General features: G+C 49.4%; 1 protein-coding gene across 1 annotated transcript in view; it reads left to right on the forward strand.

Annotated features, from left to right (window-relative positions):
- The window catches only part of dennd4c (DENN/MADD domain containing 4C), a 65,509-nt gene extending 54,362 nt beyond the window's left edge, over positions 1–11,147 (forward strand). Inside the window, exons 23-35 of the mRNA XM_080860077.1 lie at positions 322–875; positions 1,242–2,024; positions 2,804–2,993; positions 3,517–3,614; positions 4,204–4,379; positions 4,654–4,845; positions 5,261–5,435; positions 5,574–5,684; positions 7,577–7,714; positions 8,009–8,126; positions 8,468–8,621; positions 9,221–9,285; positions 10,317–11,147. Coding sequence (XP_080716203.1) covers positions 322–875; positions 1,242–2,024; positions 2,804–2,993; positions 3,517–3,614; positions 4,204–4,379; positions 4,654–4,845; positions 5,261–5,435; positions 5,574–5,684; positions 7,577–7,714; positions 8,009–8,126; positions 8,468–8,621; positions 9,221–9,285; positions 10,317–10,453 — 2,891 coding nt within the window. The 3' untranslated portion in view covers positions 10,454–11,147. The remainder of the gene's footprint in view (positions 1–321; positions 876–1,241; positions 2,025–2,803; positions 2,994–3,516; positions 3,615–4,203; positions 4,380–4,653; positions 4,846–5,260; positions 5,436–5,573; positions 5,685–7,576; positions 7,715–8,008; positions 8,127–8,467; positions 8,622–9,220; positions 9,286–10,316) is intronic.
- Positions 11,148–16,316: the final 5,169 nt, after the last annotated feature.

Here is a 16,316-nt window from a genome sequence, read left to right on the forward strand (position 1 = left end):
AGAGTGATGTTGGAAAAGGGGATCTGAACACACACACACACACACACACACACACACACACACACAGACAAACACACACACACACACACACACACAAAGGCTGTGATAACCTGTGCGATTACCTGCATTATCTAGGGCCCAATCTCCATATCCTTTACAAACCCCGCTCCCACTGGTGTCATAGGGCTTCATTACATCGCTTGTGTGTGTGTGTGTTTTTCACCATCCTGTGTGTGTGTTTGTGTGTGTTTTCATCGCCTTCCTGTGTGTGTATGTGTGTGTGTTCGTGTGTGTGTGTGTGTGTGTGTGTGTGTGTCGTAGGTGGTGGAGGAAGTAAGCTCTTCAAGCTGCGCAGCAAAAGCGAAGACATCGCCCTGCCCGAGGACGAGGTCTGCCTCCCTCCCGTTGCCGTGACTACCGAGGGCGGCTCCGGGGCGGGCGGCGGCGGCGTCAACGTTCCACCAGGGGGCGGGTCTGGCGGCGGGGGGCGCGGCTCCGGGGGCAGCAGCGGCGGTGGGGTTACCGCGGCGACGCGGGCCAAGGCGTTTGCGGAGCGCAGCTGCAGCTTCAGCACCGAGAGCAGGGCGGGGATGCTGAGCAAGAAGGGCAGTCTGGAGCTCAGCATGGCCGCACACATGGGCGCCGACGCACGCATACTCGCCAACGCCCTCACCGGGGCCAAGACGCCGCCCGTCACACACACACACACACACACGCCGCTCGCCACGCCCACTCCCAACGCAGGCGCAGGCCGAGGCTTCGCCTTCCCAGAGCTGGAGGGAGAGGAAGAGGAGGAGCCAGAGGAGGAAGAGGCTTCGTCAGACACGCCCACCCCCCTAGAGGAGCAGGAAGAACAGAAGGAAGATGAGAAAGAGGTAAACGTCAGCTGTGTGTGCGTGTGTGTGTTTGTGTGTGTGTGCGCTCTGTCTGTGTGTGTGTGTGTGTGTGTGTGTGTGTGTGTGTGTGTGTGTGTGTGTGTGTGTGTGTGTGTGTGTGTGTGTGGTGTGTGGTTTGTGGTGTGTGTGTGTGTGTGCTTTGTCTGTGTGCTCTGTCTGTGTGTTTGTATGTGTGTCTACATGTGCATGAGTGTGTGCATGGTCTGTGTGTATGTATGCTCTTTCTTACTCTTCTTAGTACTCCTCCTGTCAGCTCTTGTACTGTTTGCAAGTGTGTGTGTGTGTGTGTGTGTGTGTGTGTGTGTGTGCAGCCTCTCTGTCTCATGTATGATGTCACCCCCACAGGATGAGGAGGAGCAGGATGAGACAGACACAGACGCCGGTTGCCATGGCTCCTCCTCGTCGGCCCGGTCCCCGAGCATCGGGCGCAGCATCAGCTCCTCGTCCTCGTCTGGGGGCGGGGGCACTCGGGTGGCGGAGCGCTCGGACGTGAAGACGGGCGCCGACCCGCTGTCCCTCCTGGCGTCCGAGAGCGAGGATGCCACGTCCATCCAGAGCCAGGAGTCCCAGCCGCCCCCCCCCCTCCTCACGGCCCCCCCCCGGCAGCTGGCCCACGAGATCGAGCTCTACATGAAGGACCAGAGCCTGGGGGGGACCTCCAAGGCCTCCAGTACGGACTCCCCCCAGCCCCCCAACGCCCCCTCCTGGTCCTCCGAGTCGGAAGGGGGGGCCCATTCCGCCGTGCCCCCTCCTCCCCCGGGGAAGCAGCCGCTGGAGAGGCGGTCCAGCCTGCCGGTCCAGTCGCCCCCGAAGGCCCCCGCGAGCGCCAGCAACACCCCGACGAAGCGTAGTCCGGCCGTGACGCGCTCCAAGACGTTCGTGGCCAAGTCGAGGACTCTGGGGACGCTCCAGACCCCGTCTCCGTCCCCGTCGCTCACGGCCCTCGTGCGCTCCTCCCAGAGCGGCTCGCTGGGCTCCGTCATCAACTCCATCTCCGCCATCAAGATGGACGCCCTGCTCTCGGGACCCAAGATGGACGTGTTCAAGTCCAGCATGAAGCAGGCGGCCAACGTGGCCAGTAAGGTGTGGGGGGCCGTGGCCTCCGCCTACAGCTACTCTGACGACGAGGTGAGGGGGTGTGTGTGTGTGTGTGTGTGTGTGTGTGTGTGTGTGTGTGTGTGTGTGTGGCCAGTAAGGTGTGGGGAGCCGTGGCCTCCGCCTACTCCAGCTACTCGGTCGACGAGGTGAGGGGGGGGTCATTGTGTGTGGCAGAAGTCGAGGTGAGGAGGCAGTCATTGTGTGTGTGTGGGTGTGGGTGTGGGTGTGTGTGTGTTAGTGTGTGTGTGCGTGTGTATGTGTGTGTGTGTGGCAGACGTCGAGGTTAGGGGAGGAAGTCATCGGGTGTAGGGCGTGGGAGTCAGACAGTTTGTTGTTAAAGTACCTTGAGACAATTGTATTGTTTTGTGGCTATATAAACTTAAATTGTATTTAATTGTTCTAGTTATGCTAATGCTATTGGTATGGGTGTCATTGTGCATTGTATAGTAAATCAAAAAGACTGGAGAGTAGATCTCATCTCTGTATGGGTGCGAGTGTGTGCGTGCTTATGCTCTAGTCGAAGCGTGCTAGGTTGGCTGTCCTGATCATTATGGATCAGGCAGTTATGCAGAGTTAGTATTAGCATTCTACCATTTCAAACTTGAACTATGTTCTGTGTTTATGTCTCCTGAATATATGTGTTTTCTGTGCGTCTGTGTGTGTGTGTGTTTTCTGTGCGTCTGTGTGTGTGTGTTTTCTGTGTGTGTGTGTGCGTGTGTGTGTGTGTGTGTGTGTGTGTGTGTGTGTGTGTGTGTGTGTGTGTGTGTGTGTGTGTGTGTGTGTGTGTGTGTGTGTGTGCGCGCACATAGGATGAGCAAGGCCAACACAGGGACGGTTTCCCTGCGCGTCTGGATGATCAGTTTTTGGCAGGGGAGGGGTCAGGAGCAGAAGGCTCCTCCCCCAGGGGGTTGATCCCCAGCCTGGCGTCCAATGGGCTCACACACAGCTCCACCAGTCTGGGCAGCAGCAGTGGAGGCAGCGATACACACCACAACACACGTAAGAACACACACACACACACACACACACTGGTGACACCCTCGTCTCCATTATCAGTCTGCCTCTTGTGGTTATGGGGAGACATGACACCCTCGTCTCCACTATCAGTCTGCCTCTAGTGGTTATGGGGAGACATGACACCCTCGTCTCCACTATCAGTCTGCCTCTAGTGGTTAGTGGGAGACATTACACCCTCGTCTCCACTATCAGTCTGCCTCTAGTGGTTATGAGGAGACATGACATCCTCATCTCCAGATGGACACACTCCCTATTATGGCAGAAGATGGAGTAGTACTCTGCTAGTCTTTTTTTGCGTTTGTCTTGCTTGACCCACTTAGCTGCAACCCGGGTAACACAAGTTGATGCACATGTCCAAGACTCCCAAACACACGAACAATCAGTTAGCACTGGAAAACCAACAGGAGACTCAACAGGGCTTATGATTTCATGATGTTTATAGCATCTTAACCTCTTTCTGTATATGTGTGTGTGTGTGTGTGTGTGTGTGTGTGTGTGTGTGTAGCCATGACTCCAGGAAGGTCGATGAGAGGCGGGGACTCGGAGCAAGGCTCCTCCCATCATGCCAGCTCCTCCAGCATCTACCAGAACTGCTCCTTAGAGGTGAGAACACACACACACACACACACACACACTCTTCCAACATCTGCCAGAACTGCTCCTTAGAGGTGAGAACACACACACACACACACGCACACACACACACACACACACACATACACAACCAGTATCTTCCAAAATAACTCTTTAAAAGTGAGAACACACACACACTCAACCCATGCTCACACGTATGTTCCTGCTCACACTCACACATACTCAACACAACAGTCCTCTTAGTTTGAGTGTTCTCTTGCAGAGAGCAACATCACCCCCTAGTGGTGGCCAATTTCCATAAGCATGGAAGGATCCACGTTTGAACCCGTGTGTGTGTGTGTGTTTGTGTACGTGTGTGTTTGTGTACGTGTGTGTGTGTGTGTTTGTGTACGTGTGTGTGTGTGAGTGTGTGTTTGTGTACGTGTGTGTGTGTGCTTGTGTGTGTGTGTGTATGTGTGTGTGATAGTCTGTGTGTGTCTGTGTGTGTACTCATTTCCGTTTGTGTGTATTTCCTGTTCCCAGTGTGTGACGTATGAGGTGTGTCCTGTGTGTTTGTGTGTACTCATGCCGTGTGTGTGTGTGTGTGTGTGTCCCTCAGGTGCTGATGTCGAGCTGCTCCCAGTGTGTGAAGTGTGAGGCTCTGGTGTACGATGAGGAGATCATGGCGGGCTGGACGGCTGACGACTCCAACCTCAACACCAGCTGCCCCTTCTGCCACAGCCCCTTCCTACCCCTCCTCCACGCAGAGTTCCACGACCTGCGCCCAGCCAGCGGGTATAGGAGACACACACATATACACACACACACACACATACATACACATGTGTGTACACATACGCACTGATACACACACACACACACACAGACACATACGCACTGAAACAAACACATACACACACACACCTAGCTGATCTTCAACCGCGTAAGAGGGATAATTAATTAGAATAAAATCAGACTAAAATTATATTAAAAGCAACGGATCTAAAATGTGATCAGATTTGATCTAAAAAAAAATTGTGTGTGTGTGTGTGTGTGTGTGTGTGTGTAGTAGCTTCTACCTGAAGCCGAGTGAATCTGGTGACAGCCTCCAGGGCACCCAGCCAATCACCTCCTCAGAACAGAAGGTTGGCTCCACCCCCAATCCCAACAATTCTAGTGACCTCATCAGCTTCCCAGAAGCCTCGGAGGACGGAGAAGAGGGCGAGGACGCCACGACACGAGAGACCGGCGCACAGAAGACGTAGGTCGCTCACACACACCAACGTATACACACAGTTTGTCTCTCTCTCTCTCTCTCTCTCTCACACTCACACTCTCACACACACACACACACACACTCTCACTCACACTCACACACTCACTCACTCACACACTCACTCACACTCACACTCATGAACACACACAGACATACAGGTAGATTTCACATACACGAACACCTTTTCTCACACACACCTACCATGCTTTAGAAGTCAAAGCTTAAAGTTTATTGAAGTGTGTGTGTCTGTGTGTGTGTCTGTGTGTGTGTTTGTGTGTGTGTGTGCGCGTGCCTGTGCCTGTGTGTGTGTGTGTGTGTGTGTGTGTCTGTGTGTGTGTGTGTGTCTGTGTGTCATGTGTGTCTGTGTGTGTGTGTGTGTGTGTGTGTGTGTGTGTTATAGGTTGGAGCCTGCCCAGTCAGACCCACTGGGCCTGGTTGAGCGTCAGGAGAAGCGCGGCACCTCTCTGACCCGGAGCAACAGTGTGGGCGGTCCCTTACAGAGCCTGGATGCCAGCCAGCGGCCCAATCACGGTGTCTCCACCACCAGTCTGCCCAATAGCCTTCATGATGTGGCGGTGAGGGCGGGACTATACTCAGCAGTCCTGTGATATTATTGGCCTGTTTTCTTAGCGAAGGGTATAGAAACTATTCTGCCAGAGAAATACACCTCAGCCCCCTTCATGTCTCTTTTTCCATCTTCTTAATTTACCCAGGATTCCTTGGGCCAGAAACGAGCCAATCCCACGCCGGTGTCTGTGCCGTACCTGAGCCCTCTGGTGCTGAGGAAAGAGCTGGAGTCACTGCTGGAGAACGAGGGAGACGAGGTACACACAACACTACACAACACTACACAACACTACACAACACTACACAACGCTACACAACACTACACAATACTACACACTACCCCACAACACTACGCTACACTACACAACACTACGCTACACTACACAACACTACACAACACTACACACTACTACACACTACCACACACTACTACACAACACTACACACTACTACACAACACTACACACTACTACACACTACACACTACAACACTACATACTACCACACAATACCAAACATCACTACACAATACCACAAAACACTACACACTACCACACTACACAACACTACACAACACTACACAACACTACACAACACTTCACAATACTACACAATACTACACAACACTACACAATACTACACACTACTATGAATACGTCACAACACTACACAATACCACACAACACTACACAATACTACACTATACCACACAACACTACACAATACCACACAACACTACACAATACTACACTATACCACACAACACTACACAATACTACACTATACCACACAACACTACACAATACTACACTATACCACACAACACTACACAATACTACACTATACCACACAACACTACACAATACTACACTATACCACACAACACTACACAATACTACACTATACCACACAATACTACACACTACCACACAATACCACACAACACTACACAATACTTCACACTACCACACAATACTACACACTACCACACAATACCACAAAACACTACACAATACTGTACAAAATTACACAATACCACACAACACTACACAATACTATACAATTCTACACAGCACTGTAAAGTATGACACAATACTACAAACTAAAAAACTTTGAAAAAAACACAACACACTGATGTTACTGCATAATTGTGTGTAGTTATCAGTGCTTCTCTGTCAGTTGTTACTGCATGAATGTGTGTAGTTATCAGTGCTTCTCTGTCAGTTGTTACTGCATGAATGTGTGTAGTTATCAGTGCTATTGTTACTGCATGGATGAGGGTAGTTATCAGTGCTTCTCTGTCAGGTGATCTGCATGAATGTGGGTAGTTATCAGTGCTTCTCTGTCAGTTGTTACTGCATGAATGTGGGTAGTTATCAGTGCTTCTCTGTCAGGTGATCATGAATGTGTGTAGTTATCAGTGCTTCTCTGTCAGGTGATCATGAATGTGGGTAGTTATCAGTGCTTCTCTGTCAGTTGTTACTGCATGAATGTGGGTAGTTATCAGTGCTTCTCTGTCAGGTGATCATGAATGTGGGTAGTTATCAGTGCTTCTCTGTCAGTTGTTACTGCATGAATGTGGGTAGTTATCAGTGCTTCTCTGTCAGGTGATCATGAATGTGGGTAGTTATCAGTGCTTCTCTGTCAGGTGATCATGAATGTGGGTAGTTATCAGTGCTTCTCTGTCAGGTTACTGCATGAATGAGGGTAGTTATCAGTGCTTCTCTGGCAGGTGATCATGAATGTGGGTAGTTATCAGTGCTTCTCTGTCAGGTGATCATGAATGTGGGTAGTTATCAGTGCTTCTCTGTCAGGTGATCATGAATGTGGATAGTTATCAGTGCTTCTCTGTCAGGTGATCATGAATGTGGGTAGTTATCAGTGCTTCTCTGTCAGGTGATCATGAATGTGGGTAGTTATCAGTGCTTCTCTGTCAGGTGATCATGAATGTGGGTAGTTATCAGTGCTTCTCTGTCAGTTGTTACTGCATGAATGTGGGTAGTTATCAGTGCCTCTCTGTCAGGTGATCTTCATGAATGAGGGTAGTTATCAGTGCTTCTCTGGCAGGTGATCATGAATGTGGGTAGTTATCAGTGCTTCTCTGGCAGGTGATCATGAATGTGGGTAGTTATCAGTGCTTCTCTGTCAGGTGATCTACACTCATAAGTTCCTGAGTCAACACCCGATCCTGTTCTGGAACCTTCTGTGGTATTTCCGCCGTCTGGACCTCCAGAGTAACCTGCCTGGACTCATCCTCACCTCAGAGCACTGCAACAACGGAGTACAGGTGAGGCTTCCTCTCTCTTTCTCTCTTTCTCTCTTTCTCTTTTTCTTTCTCTCTTTCTCTCTTTCTGTCTTTCTCTTTTTCTCTCTCTCTTTCTCCCTTTCTTTCTGTCTTTCTCCCTTTCTTTCTTTCTCTCATACACCATACAGAGACACACACACACAAACGTATACAGTATAAACAACCTGGTAACAGTGGAAGTAATGTTGGCCTCTTGGACTGTGTGTGTGTGTGTGTGTGTGTGTGTGTGTGTGTGTGTGTGTGTGTGTGTGTGTGTGTGTGTGTGTGTGTGTGCAGCTGCCCCAGTCCTCCTTGTCAGCAGACAGTAAGCAGGTGTACATCCAGCTCCTGTGGGACAACACCAACCTGCACCAGGAGCCTTCTGACCCACTCTACATGCTGTGGAGAGGCTTCAGTGAGTACACACACACACACACACACACACTACTGTACTGACCCACTCTACATGCTGTGGAGAGGCTTCATTGAGTACACACACACACACATCATATGGTAACTGAAACAAACTTACACTCAAACCTACAAACAGCCTCACCCCCCCCCCCCCCCCATCCGTCACCATGGTAACTATGGAACCAAGAGCCAAGGACCAATGAGATTAGCCTGCATGTGTGCAATGAGAGTCATATGAGCACAAATCATGGATGATTTAATGATGATCTCATCGCTCGTGATCAGAATTAGTTTTGATTGTTCAAGTTTGGTGACCTTTGAACTTTGCACTTTGACCTCCAGTGCAGAAGAAGGGGACCATGGCCCCCACGGACCATCAGGAGAAGCGTAACCTGCTGAACAGCATCGTGAGGAGCATACAGACCAACGACGTGTACACACCCATCAACATGCTGCTCAGAGAGGTCAAACGACACCCAGAGGTCAAGAGGCAAAGGTCAGAATCGCTCGCTTGCTCTCGCACGCACACACACACTTGCATATACACACACACACACACACACACACACACACACACATATAAACCTGCTGCTGGGAGAGATCAAAAGCCACCCATCCAGAGGTCAAGAGCGAAGGGTCAAGGTCATACACAGATACACACCGATGCATACATGTACTCACACACCCTCATGAACTTACTACTGAGTGAACTGTGGCCTCATGCACACACGTATAGATGAACCTACCCACGTATAGATATTTCTCCATATATAATACTCCTGCTGTAACACGTATAGATATTTCTCCATATATAATACTCCTGCTGTAACACGTATAGATATTTCTCCATATATAATACTCCTGCTGTAACACGTATAGATATTTCTCCATATATAATACTCCTGCTGTAACACGTATAGATATTTCTCCATATAATACTCCCGCTGTAACACCTATAGATATTTCTCCATATATAATACTCCTGCTGTAACACCTATAGATATTTCTCCATATATAATACTCCAATCTACAGGGAGATTTTGCACACATACACACACACACACGTGTATAATACTGTCTGTCCCTCACCCACAGGAGTATCTACAGGGAGATCCTGTTTCTGGCTCAGGTGGCACTGGGCAGGGAGAACATTGACGTGGGTGAGTAACACACCTCCTCCTCCTCCTCTGCTCCTCCTCCTCCTCCTCCTCCTCTGCACCTCCTCCTCCTCCTCCTCCTCTGCACCTCCTCCTCCTCCTCCTCCTCTGCTCCTCCTCTGCTCCTCCTCCTCCTCCTCTGCACCTCCTCCTCCTCCTCCTCCTCTGCTCCTCCTCTGCTCCTCCTCTCCTCCTCCTCCTCCTCCTCCTCCTCCTCCTCCTCCTCCTCCTGTTCAGGCTGGCTGTGTTCATGTCTTGCCACTTCACCTGCTGGTTGCTCTTATCAGCGCTGTTGTCATTGATTCTATTGTTTCCCAATCGCTCTCTCACACACTCACTTTTTTATTCTTCTCTGTCTCTCCACTCATTGCTTTTGTTCCACTCTCCTCTCCTCTCCCCTCCTCCTCTCCTTTCCTCTCCTCTCCTCTCCTCTCCCCTCCTCCTCTCCTTTCCTCTCCTCTCCTCTCCTCTCCCCTCCTCCTCTCCTTTCCTCTCCTCTCCTCTCCTCTCCCCTCCTCCTCTCCTTTCCTCTCCTCTCCTCTCCTCTCCCCTCCTCCTCTCCTCTCCTCTCCTCTCCTCTCCTCTCCCCTCCTCCTCTCCTTTCCTCTCCTCTCCTCTCCTCTCCCCTCCTCCTCTCCTTTCCTCTCCTCTCCTCTCCTCTCCCCTCCTCCTCTCCTTTCCTCTCCTCTCCTCTCCTCTCCCCTCCTCCTCTCCTTTCCTCTCCTCTCCTCTCCTCTCCCCTCCTCCTCTCCTTTCCTCTCCTCTCCTCTCCTATCCTCTCCTATCCTCTCCTCTCCTCTCCTCTACTCTCCTCTCCTCTCCCCTCCTCCTCTTCATTCCTCTCCTCTCTTCTCCTCTCCTCTGTTCTCTTCCTCTCCTCTCCTTTCCTCTCCTCTCCTCTCCTCTCCTCTCTTCTCTTATCCTCCCTTCTCTTTTCCTCTCCTCTCCTCTCTTCTCCTCCCTTCTCCTCTCCTCTCCTCTCCTCTCCTCTCCTCCCTTCTTCCTCTCTCCTCCTCCCCTCCTCCCCCCTGCAGAGGCCTTTGATCGGGAGTACAAGCTGGCGTTTGACGAGTTGAGTCCCGAACAGCAGAGGGCGCTCTCCACCATGGACCGCCCGCCCGGCAAGAGTGTGCAGTGGTGCCTCAAGACATTCGGAGCTCCCTTCATCTGACGCCCCCTAGAGGACTGGATGAGCAACAGCATCCCCCCCCTCACACACACACCCACCCACTCAACCGCCCGTCCTACCCTCCGCCCTCTCTAACCGCTTTCTGGAGCTGTGCCAGGGTCAACTCTGTAGGGGTCAGGGGTGAAGGGTCATGGCGCTATGGAAACGGGGCTTCTTGTTATGTTCCTTCCCCTGACCCCAAAGATGGTACTTTCCATATCTCCCTCTTGCAGCGTCCTGCTTTCAGTGCGTATGTTTTTGTGTTGTTCGTCACGGGACCCGCGGCGTTCCATAGCTCTGTTCCGTGTCTGATCCCCTCGGATCCACCGCCCCGACCCGGGAGTCTGCCGAAGAGCGCCCGAAAGCTGCAGGTCTGACGGGAAGGATGTGACCTAACACTGATGTGTGTGTGATGTGTGTGTTTAGGATGTGGACTAGTGAGGTCTGAAACCATTCCCCCCCCAACCCAACTCCCCACACACACACACTCACACACACACCTGATTCTTTACACACACACCACTTCCCCCTCCATGTGGCAGAAACATTTGCCGATTGGGTGTGTGTGTCCTACACACCAGGGTCGCCATGACAACCAGTCTTACTATTTGATGTGCACTTTCGGATGATGGTTGCTCGGTCGGTCGGTCTATTTGTTTTAATTTGAGTTGTAGTTTTTTATGTATATATTTTTCTACGTTGGGCCTCTGTGGGTGTGTTTGTGTGTGTGTGTGTGTGTGTGTGTGAACCAGGTTGCCTTTCTCCCAGACAGGGCTCGCACCCTGGGACTTCTGGGTAATTTGTCTTAAACAACCAGCTTAGGGGGACACAAGGGGGTGGCCACTGCCGGTGTGTGTGTGTGTGTGTGTGTGTGTGTGTGTGGGGGTGTGTGTGTGTGGGTGTGTGTATGTGTGTGTGTGTGTGTGTGCGTGTGTGTGTGTGTGTGTGTGTTTGTGTGTGTGTGTGTGAGTGAGTGTGTGTGAGAGTGTATGCATATAGCTTTTGGCCTGCAGATTTTGACTCACTGTATGACTGTATGAGTGTGTGTGACTTCTTACTGAGGCCAGGTTGTAACATTCCAGTACACACACACAAGAGAGTCTCGATGAAGGTGTTTAGGCTGGTGTGTGTGTGTGTGTGTGCGCAGTAGTGGAGGTGTGTATCAGTCCGACCGCCATCTTATCTCTGTGAGACATTACCAGTCGTCAGGGTCCACTGTGATAAAGGCGCATGAGAAAGCGTCTCTTGGGAGGTGAAAAAAACTCTCTTTTTTTCTTTTTCTTTTTTTCTCTCCTCTTCTTCTGTCTTCTTCTTCCACATGCACATGCATTCATACACAGGTGTACAGAAACGCATCATAATTTAGATACACACACATAAAAAACACAAATATCTACTAAAAGTAAAAAGAGCATATCACACACACATACACACACACACACACACACACACACATATCTATACACATGCACAGTGCCTGTGGGGACACATAGCCTCGCCACCTCAATGGTGTTCTGTGTGTGTGTGTGTGTGTGTGTGTGTGTGCTTCTAGCGCTTTTAACCACAAATGTTTTAATCCCTCACACACGACAAAGGCACACACACATGGTGTGTAGGACACACTTCATAGGCGATTTTGCACAGTGTGAAGGCAGTGGTAAGAAGACGTACACACACACACACACACACACACACATACACTCACACTCACTCACACACCATCGCCAGCCTTTCAGAGAATGAATTTATCAGCAGACGAGGGGGCTAAGTAGGTCACGTGCCTCGTAGTGAGGGCATGGTAGATTTGATTACTACTTAATTAACACAACATAGTCTGCCTTAATTTATTATTTTGTTCTTTTTTTGTATAGCTTAATATACATTTAGAATCATTGAGCGCTGAATATACATTTAGAATCATTGGGCTGGTGTCAGATACATGTTTCTTTACTGAGGGCTGTGCAGGTATAGAAAACTCTAAATGGCCATGCAGGGCAGTGATGCATCACACTCATTTTGACCTGACTAGCCTATGAAGGCCGGTCTACAAGCTTGCTTATGAGGACCTCTAGTGGATGTTTAGAGAATCACACAAGGGTTTGGTCTGAAGAAGCCGACTGCTCTTCTCAAACAGCAGAATGTGAAAAGTATGCTTGATTTAAAAACAAACTGGGAGGATTTGCACACAGACTTCCCCGCGGAGTGCATTTGCAGCCGGTTTATTTTTGACCTTCTAAAGCTGTCCTAACACGGAACGAGAGTTTGGGGTTTGTTCTCCGAAGCCTGAAAAAAAAATTGAGATTAGTGCTATGAGCAAAACATTCCGGTGTGTGTGTGTGTGTGTGTGTGCAGGGTGTAGACACAGATTTTGGTGTCTTGACCGTGTCACCCCCTTAGCGTGAATGTATGCGTGTATGCGCGTGTGTGTGTGTGTGTGTGTGTGTGTGTGTGTGTGAGAGAGAGTGTGTGTGTTTCTAAAAACTGGGAGAACCTGAACTGTGTACATCATTTTTTTTATTTGCACATAACTCGATGTATTGTATTGTAGAGATCTCCTTCATTTTCCTCCTGCAGTTTGACACCCTAACACCATGTGATTCCCACAACTCTCACTCTTGTTGTACAGTCCACTTGTGTTCTCTTCCCCCCCCCAAGGTGAACAGCAGACGCTCCCCTCTCCACCACAACATCCAGACCTGGACTCAACACGGCCAGTGGAAACAATGAAAATGCTCCCTATAGTCCAGTTCACGAGTTTAACTAAACTATATGAATCCAGCTTCATGGCTAAAACCACGACACACCAGAGCCCCTGAGGACCAGTTCACGAGTTTAGCTAAACTATATAAATCCAGCTTCATGGCTAAAACCACGACACACCAGAGCCCCTGAGGACCAGGTCTGGATGAGTGGCGGTGAGGTGGCGGCGTTCTGAAGGGCCTATCTTGTCGATCTCTTCCTGTGTCATCCTGTGGAATGGATGGTGGTCTGTATCTACTGAATTATACTGCAATAAATGAGTTTTGGTCCTGATTGGCATGTGGCTCCTCTGGTTCTTTTGAGGGTAGCTGCTGGTGCAGGGAGATCACACACACACACACACACACGTGTGTAATATTATCTGTCCCTCACCCACAGGAGTATCTACAGGGAGAAAACAAAACAAAAACGTGAAAATGTTTCTAATAGTTCAGACCTGTTATGTGAGAAATGTATGAGGAATTTTTAAGACATTTGAAAGTACAACTGGACAGCACAGACACCACAGACACTGACACCACAGACACTGGCAATAAATTAGTTTGGTCCTGATTGGCATGTGGCTTCTCTGATTCTTTTGAGGGTAGGTGCTGGGGTATGGGAGGGACTGTCAGACCCTACAGACCCTGGCAAAACAAGTAAATAAGTACCAACAAAATGTAAAGTACCAAAAACAATCCTGGCAAAACAAGTAAACACCAAACCAGATCCTGGCAAAACAAGTAAAAATAGTTTTAAGTGCTATCCTGGGAAAAACATTAAATAGCTCACGCCATCCTGGAAAATCAAGTAAATATGTATCAAATGCCATCCTAGTAAACCAAGAAAACGTGCATCAAACTCGATCTTCAAGAAAATATCCATAGTATCCGATCCTTGTGAACAACTCAATGCCTTCCGAGCCCAATCCCGGCAAAACAACAAAGTATCAATTAGACCCAATTCTTGGAAAACAAAACAAGGCCTGGTTAACCCTCTGCTGGCAAACCCCCAACTATATATCTGACGTGTCTGTGGCAACAGGAAGAGGAAGTGCATGACATAACTTGGCAGTCATTGTGTTTCCGATAGCACAGTGGAGTGCGTGTGTGTTTCCGATAGCACAGCGGAGTGTGTGTGTGTGTGTGTGTGTGTGTGTGTGTGTGTGCTGTGGTGTCTGCAGAGTGTACTGAGTCAGGCGGAGGAGGCTATGACCTGATCTTATTTACTGCCTCTTTTGTCAACTGAGTGCCTGTTGAGCGGATGTCTCGTGTGTGTGTGTGTGTCTCTGTGTGTGTGTGTGTGTGTGTGCGTGTGTGTGTGTGTGTGTGCGTGTGTGTGTGTGTGTGTCTCTGTGTGTGTGTGTGTGTGTGTGTGTGTGCGTGTGTGTGTGTGTGTGTGTGTGTGTGTGTGTCTCTGTGTGTGTGTGTGTGTGTGTGTGTGTGTGTGAGTGCCTGTGGAGCGGATGTCTCAGTAGGTGCACTCTGACCGCATTCATGATCAAAACAACATGACACAATCAGCTCATTCTTGAGGACCGATTTCTGTGTCTTCTGCGTGTCTTGAATCTGTATAATTTTCCACGTTTGTTTGTGTTTATTTATTTATTTATTTAGAGGGCCCCAAAATGTACTCAAAGGCAAAAAAAAAAGTATATTTAACTTGAGAAACAGGAAGTGTGAAAGGGACAGTAATGCGGTTAAACTCTGATTATATGCACTTCATAGCCAAAAGTATGTGGACCCCTGACCATCACACCTATATGAGCTCATTAGACATTCCATTCTGGAACCATGGACATTCATATGGAGTGATGCCCTTCACTAAAGGGCCTAGCCCAATCCCTGAGGAACAGACCCTTACCCCTCCACCATATTCTACAGTAGACACTGTAGTTCACCAGCTAGCATTATCCCGGCATCTGCCAACCCCAAATTCGTCCATAAGACTGCCAGGTAGTAAAGGTATAATTTCTCACGCCATGCCCTTCACTGAACCTAAAGGGCCTAGCCCAATGCCTGAGGAACAGCCCCAGACACTTAATCCTCCACCATAGTTTAGAGTAGACACTGTGCGTTTCGCTAGCTAGCACTCTCCTGGCATCCGCCAAACCAAGTTGGTCCATAAGACTGATAGCAAAGGCGTGATTCCTCACTCCGGAGAAGATGTTTCCACTGCTCCTGAGAGTATTATACGTGTGTGTGTGTGTGTGTGTGTGTGTGTTTCCACTGCTCCTGAGCCCAGTGGCGGCGTGCTTCTCACTAGTCCAGCTGTCGCTTGGCATTGCTCATAGTCATGCTGGGCCTGTGTGCAGCTGTTTAGCCATGGGAACCCATCTCATGAAGCTCCTGCCGCCGAAGCCATAAAAAACCCATCTGATGAACACCCATGCCACCAAAACCATGGAAACCCATCTCATGAAGCTCCTGCTGTCGTAGCCATGGAAACCCGTCTCATGAAGCACAGTTCTCGTTCTGACGTTGCAGCCAGTTTGGAACTCTAGGAAGGAATTCAACAGAGGATTGGCAGTCTCTGTAAGTTTGCGTGGTCTTCCGTTTCATGGCTGAGCTGTAGTTACTCCGGGACTCAACTTGATGATTGCAGCCCTTACAGTCGACCACAGCAGATCTTTTAGCGAACAGAGGTTAAGCAAACTAACTGAATGGCATCTTATGACTGTGCCCAGTTTAAAAGCACCCAGCGTTTCAGTACGACCCATTCTACTTCCAGGCTTTATCTGAGGAGATTGCATCGCTAAGAGCTTGATTTTAAGCACCTGTTAACAGCGGGGCTGTCCACATACTCTTGGCCATATTGTGCCTTCAAAGTTACATCACTACTGTAAGTCTGGAAGCATTTTATTTTTTGACAACAAAAAACTAGCTAATCGAGCCAGCAATGACACCTGCTCGTGCTGTCACCCTGTGTGTTTTCTAGTTAAAGAACCCATTTAAAGCACACGAGTTCTGTGTCCTAGATTAATGTACCCTGATCTTTCCAGTCAGCTGTTCACAGAGTGTTATCTGCCATTGGGAGGGAGATGTCTTAAGGGATGTTTACATTCCAAACAACCCACACAGCTGATGGATATCTGCCTGTCTGCTCCATCCAGCCGCCACCAGCAGAA

The sequence above is a fragment of the Sprattus sprattus genome (genome assembly GCF_963457725.1).
Source record: "Sprattus sprattus genome assembly, chromosome: 21".
NCBI classification, from domain to species: Eukaryota; Metazoa; Chordata; class Actinopteri; order Clupeiformes; family Clupeidae; genus Sprattus; species Sprattus sprattus.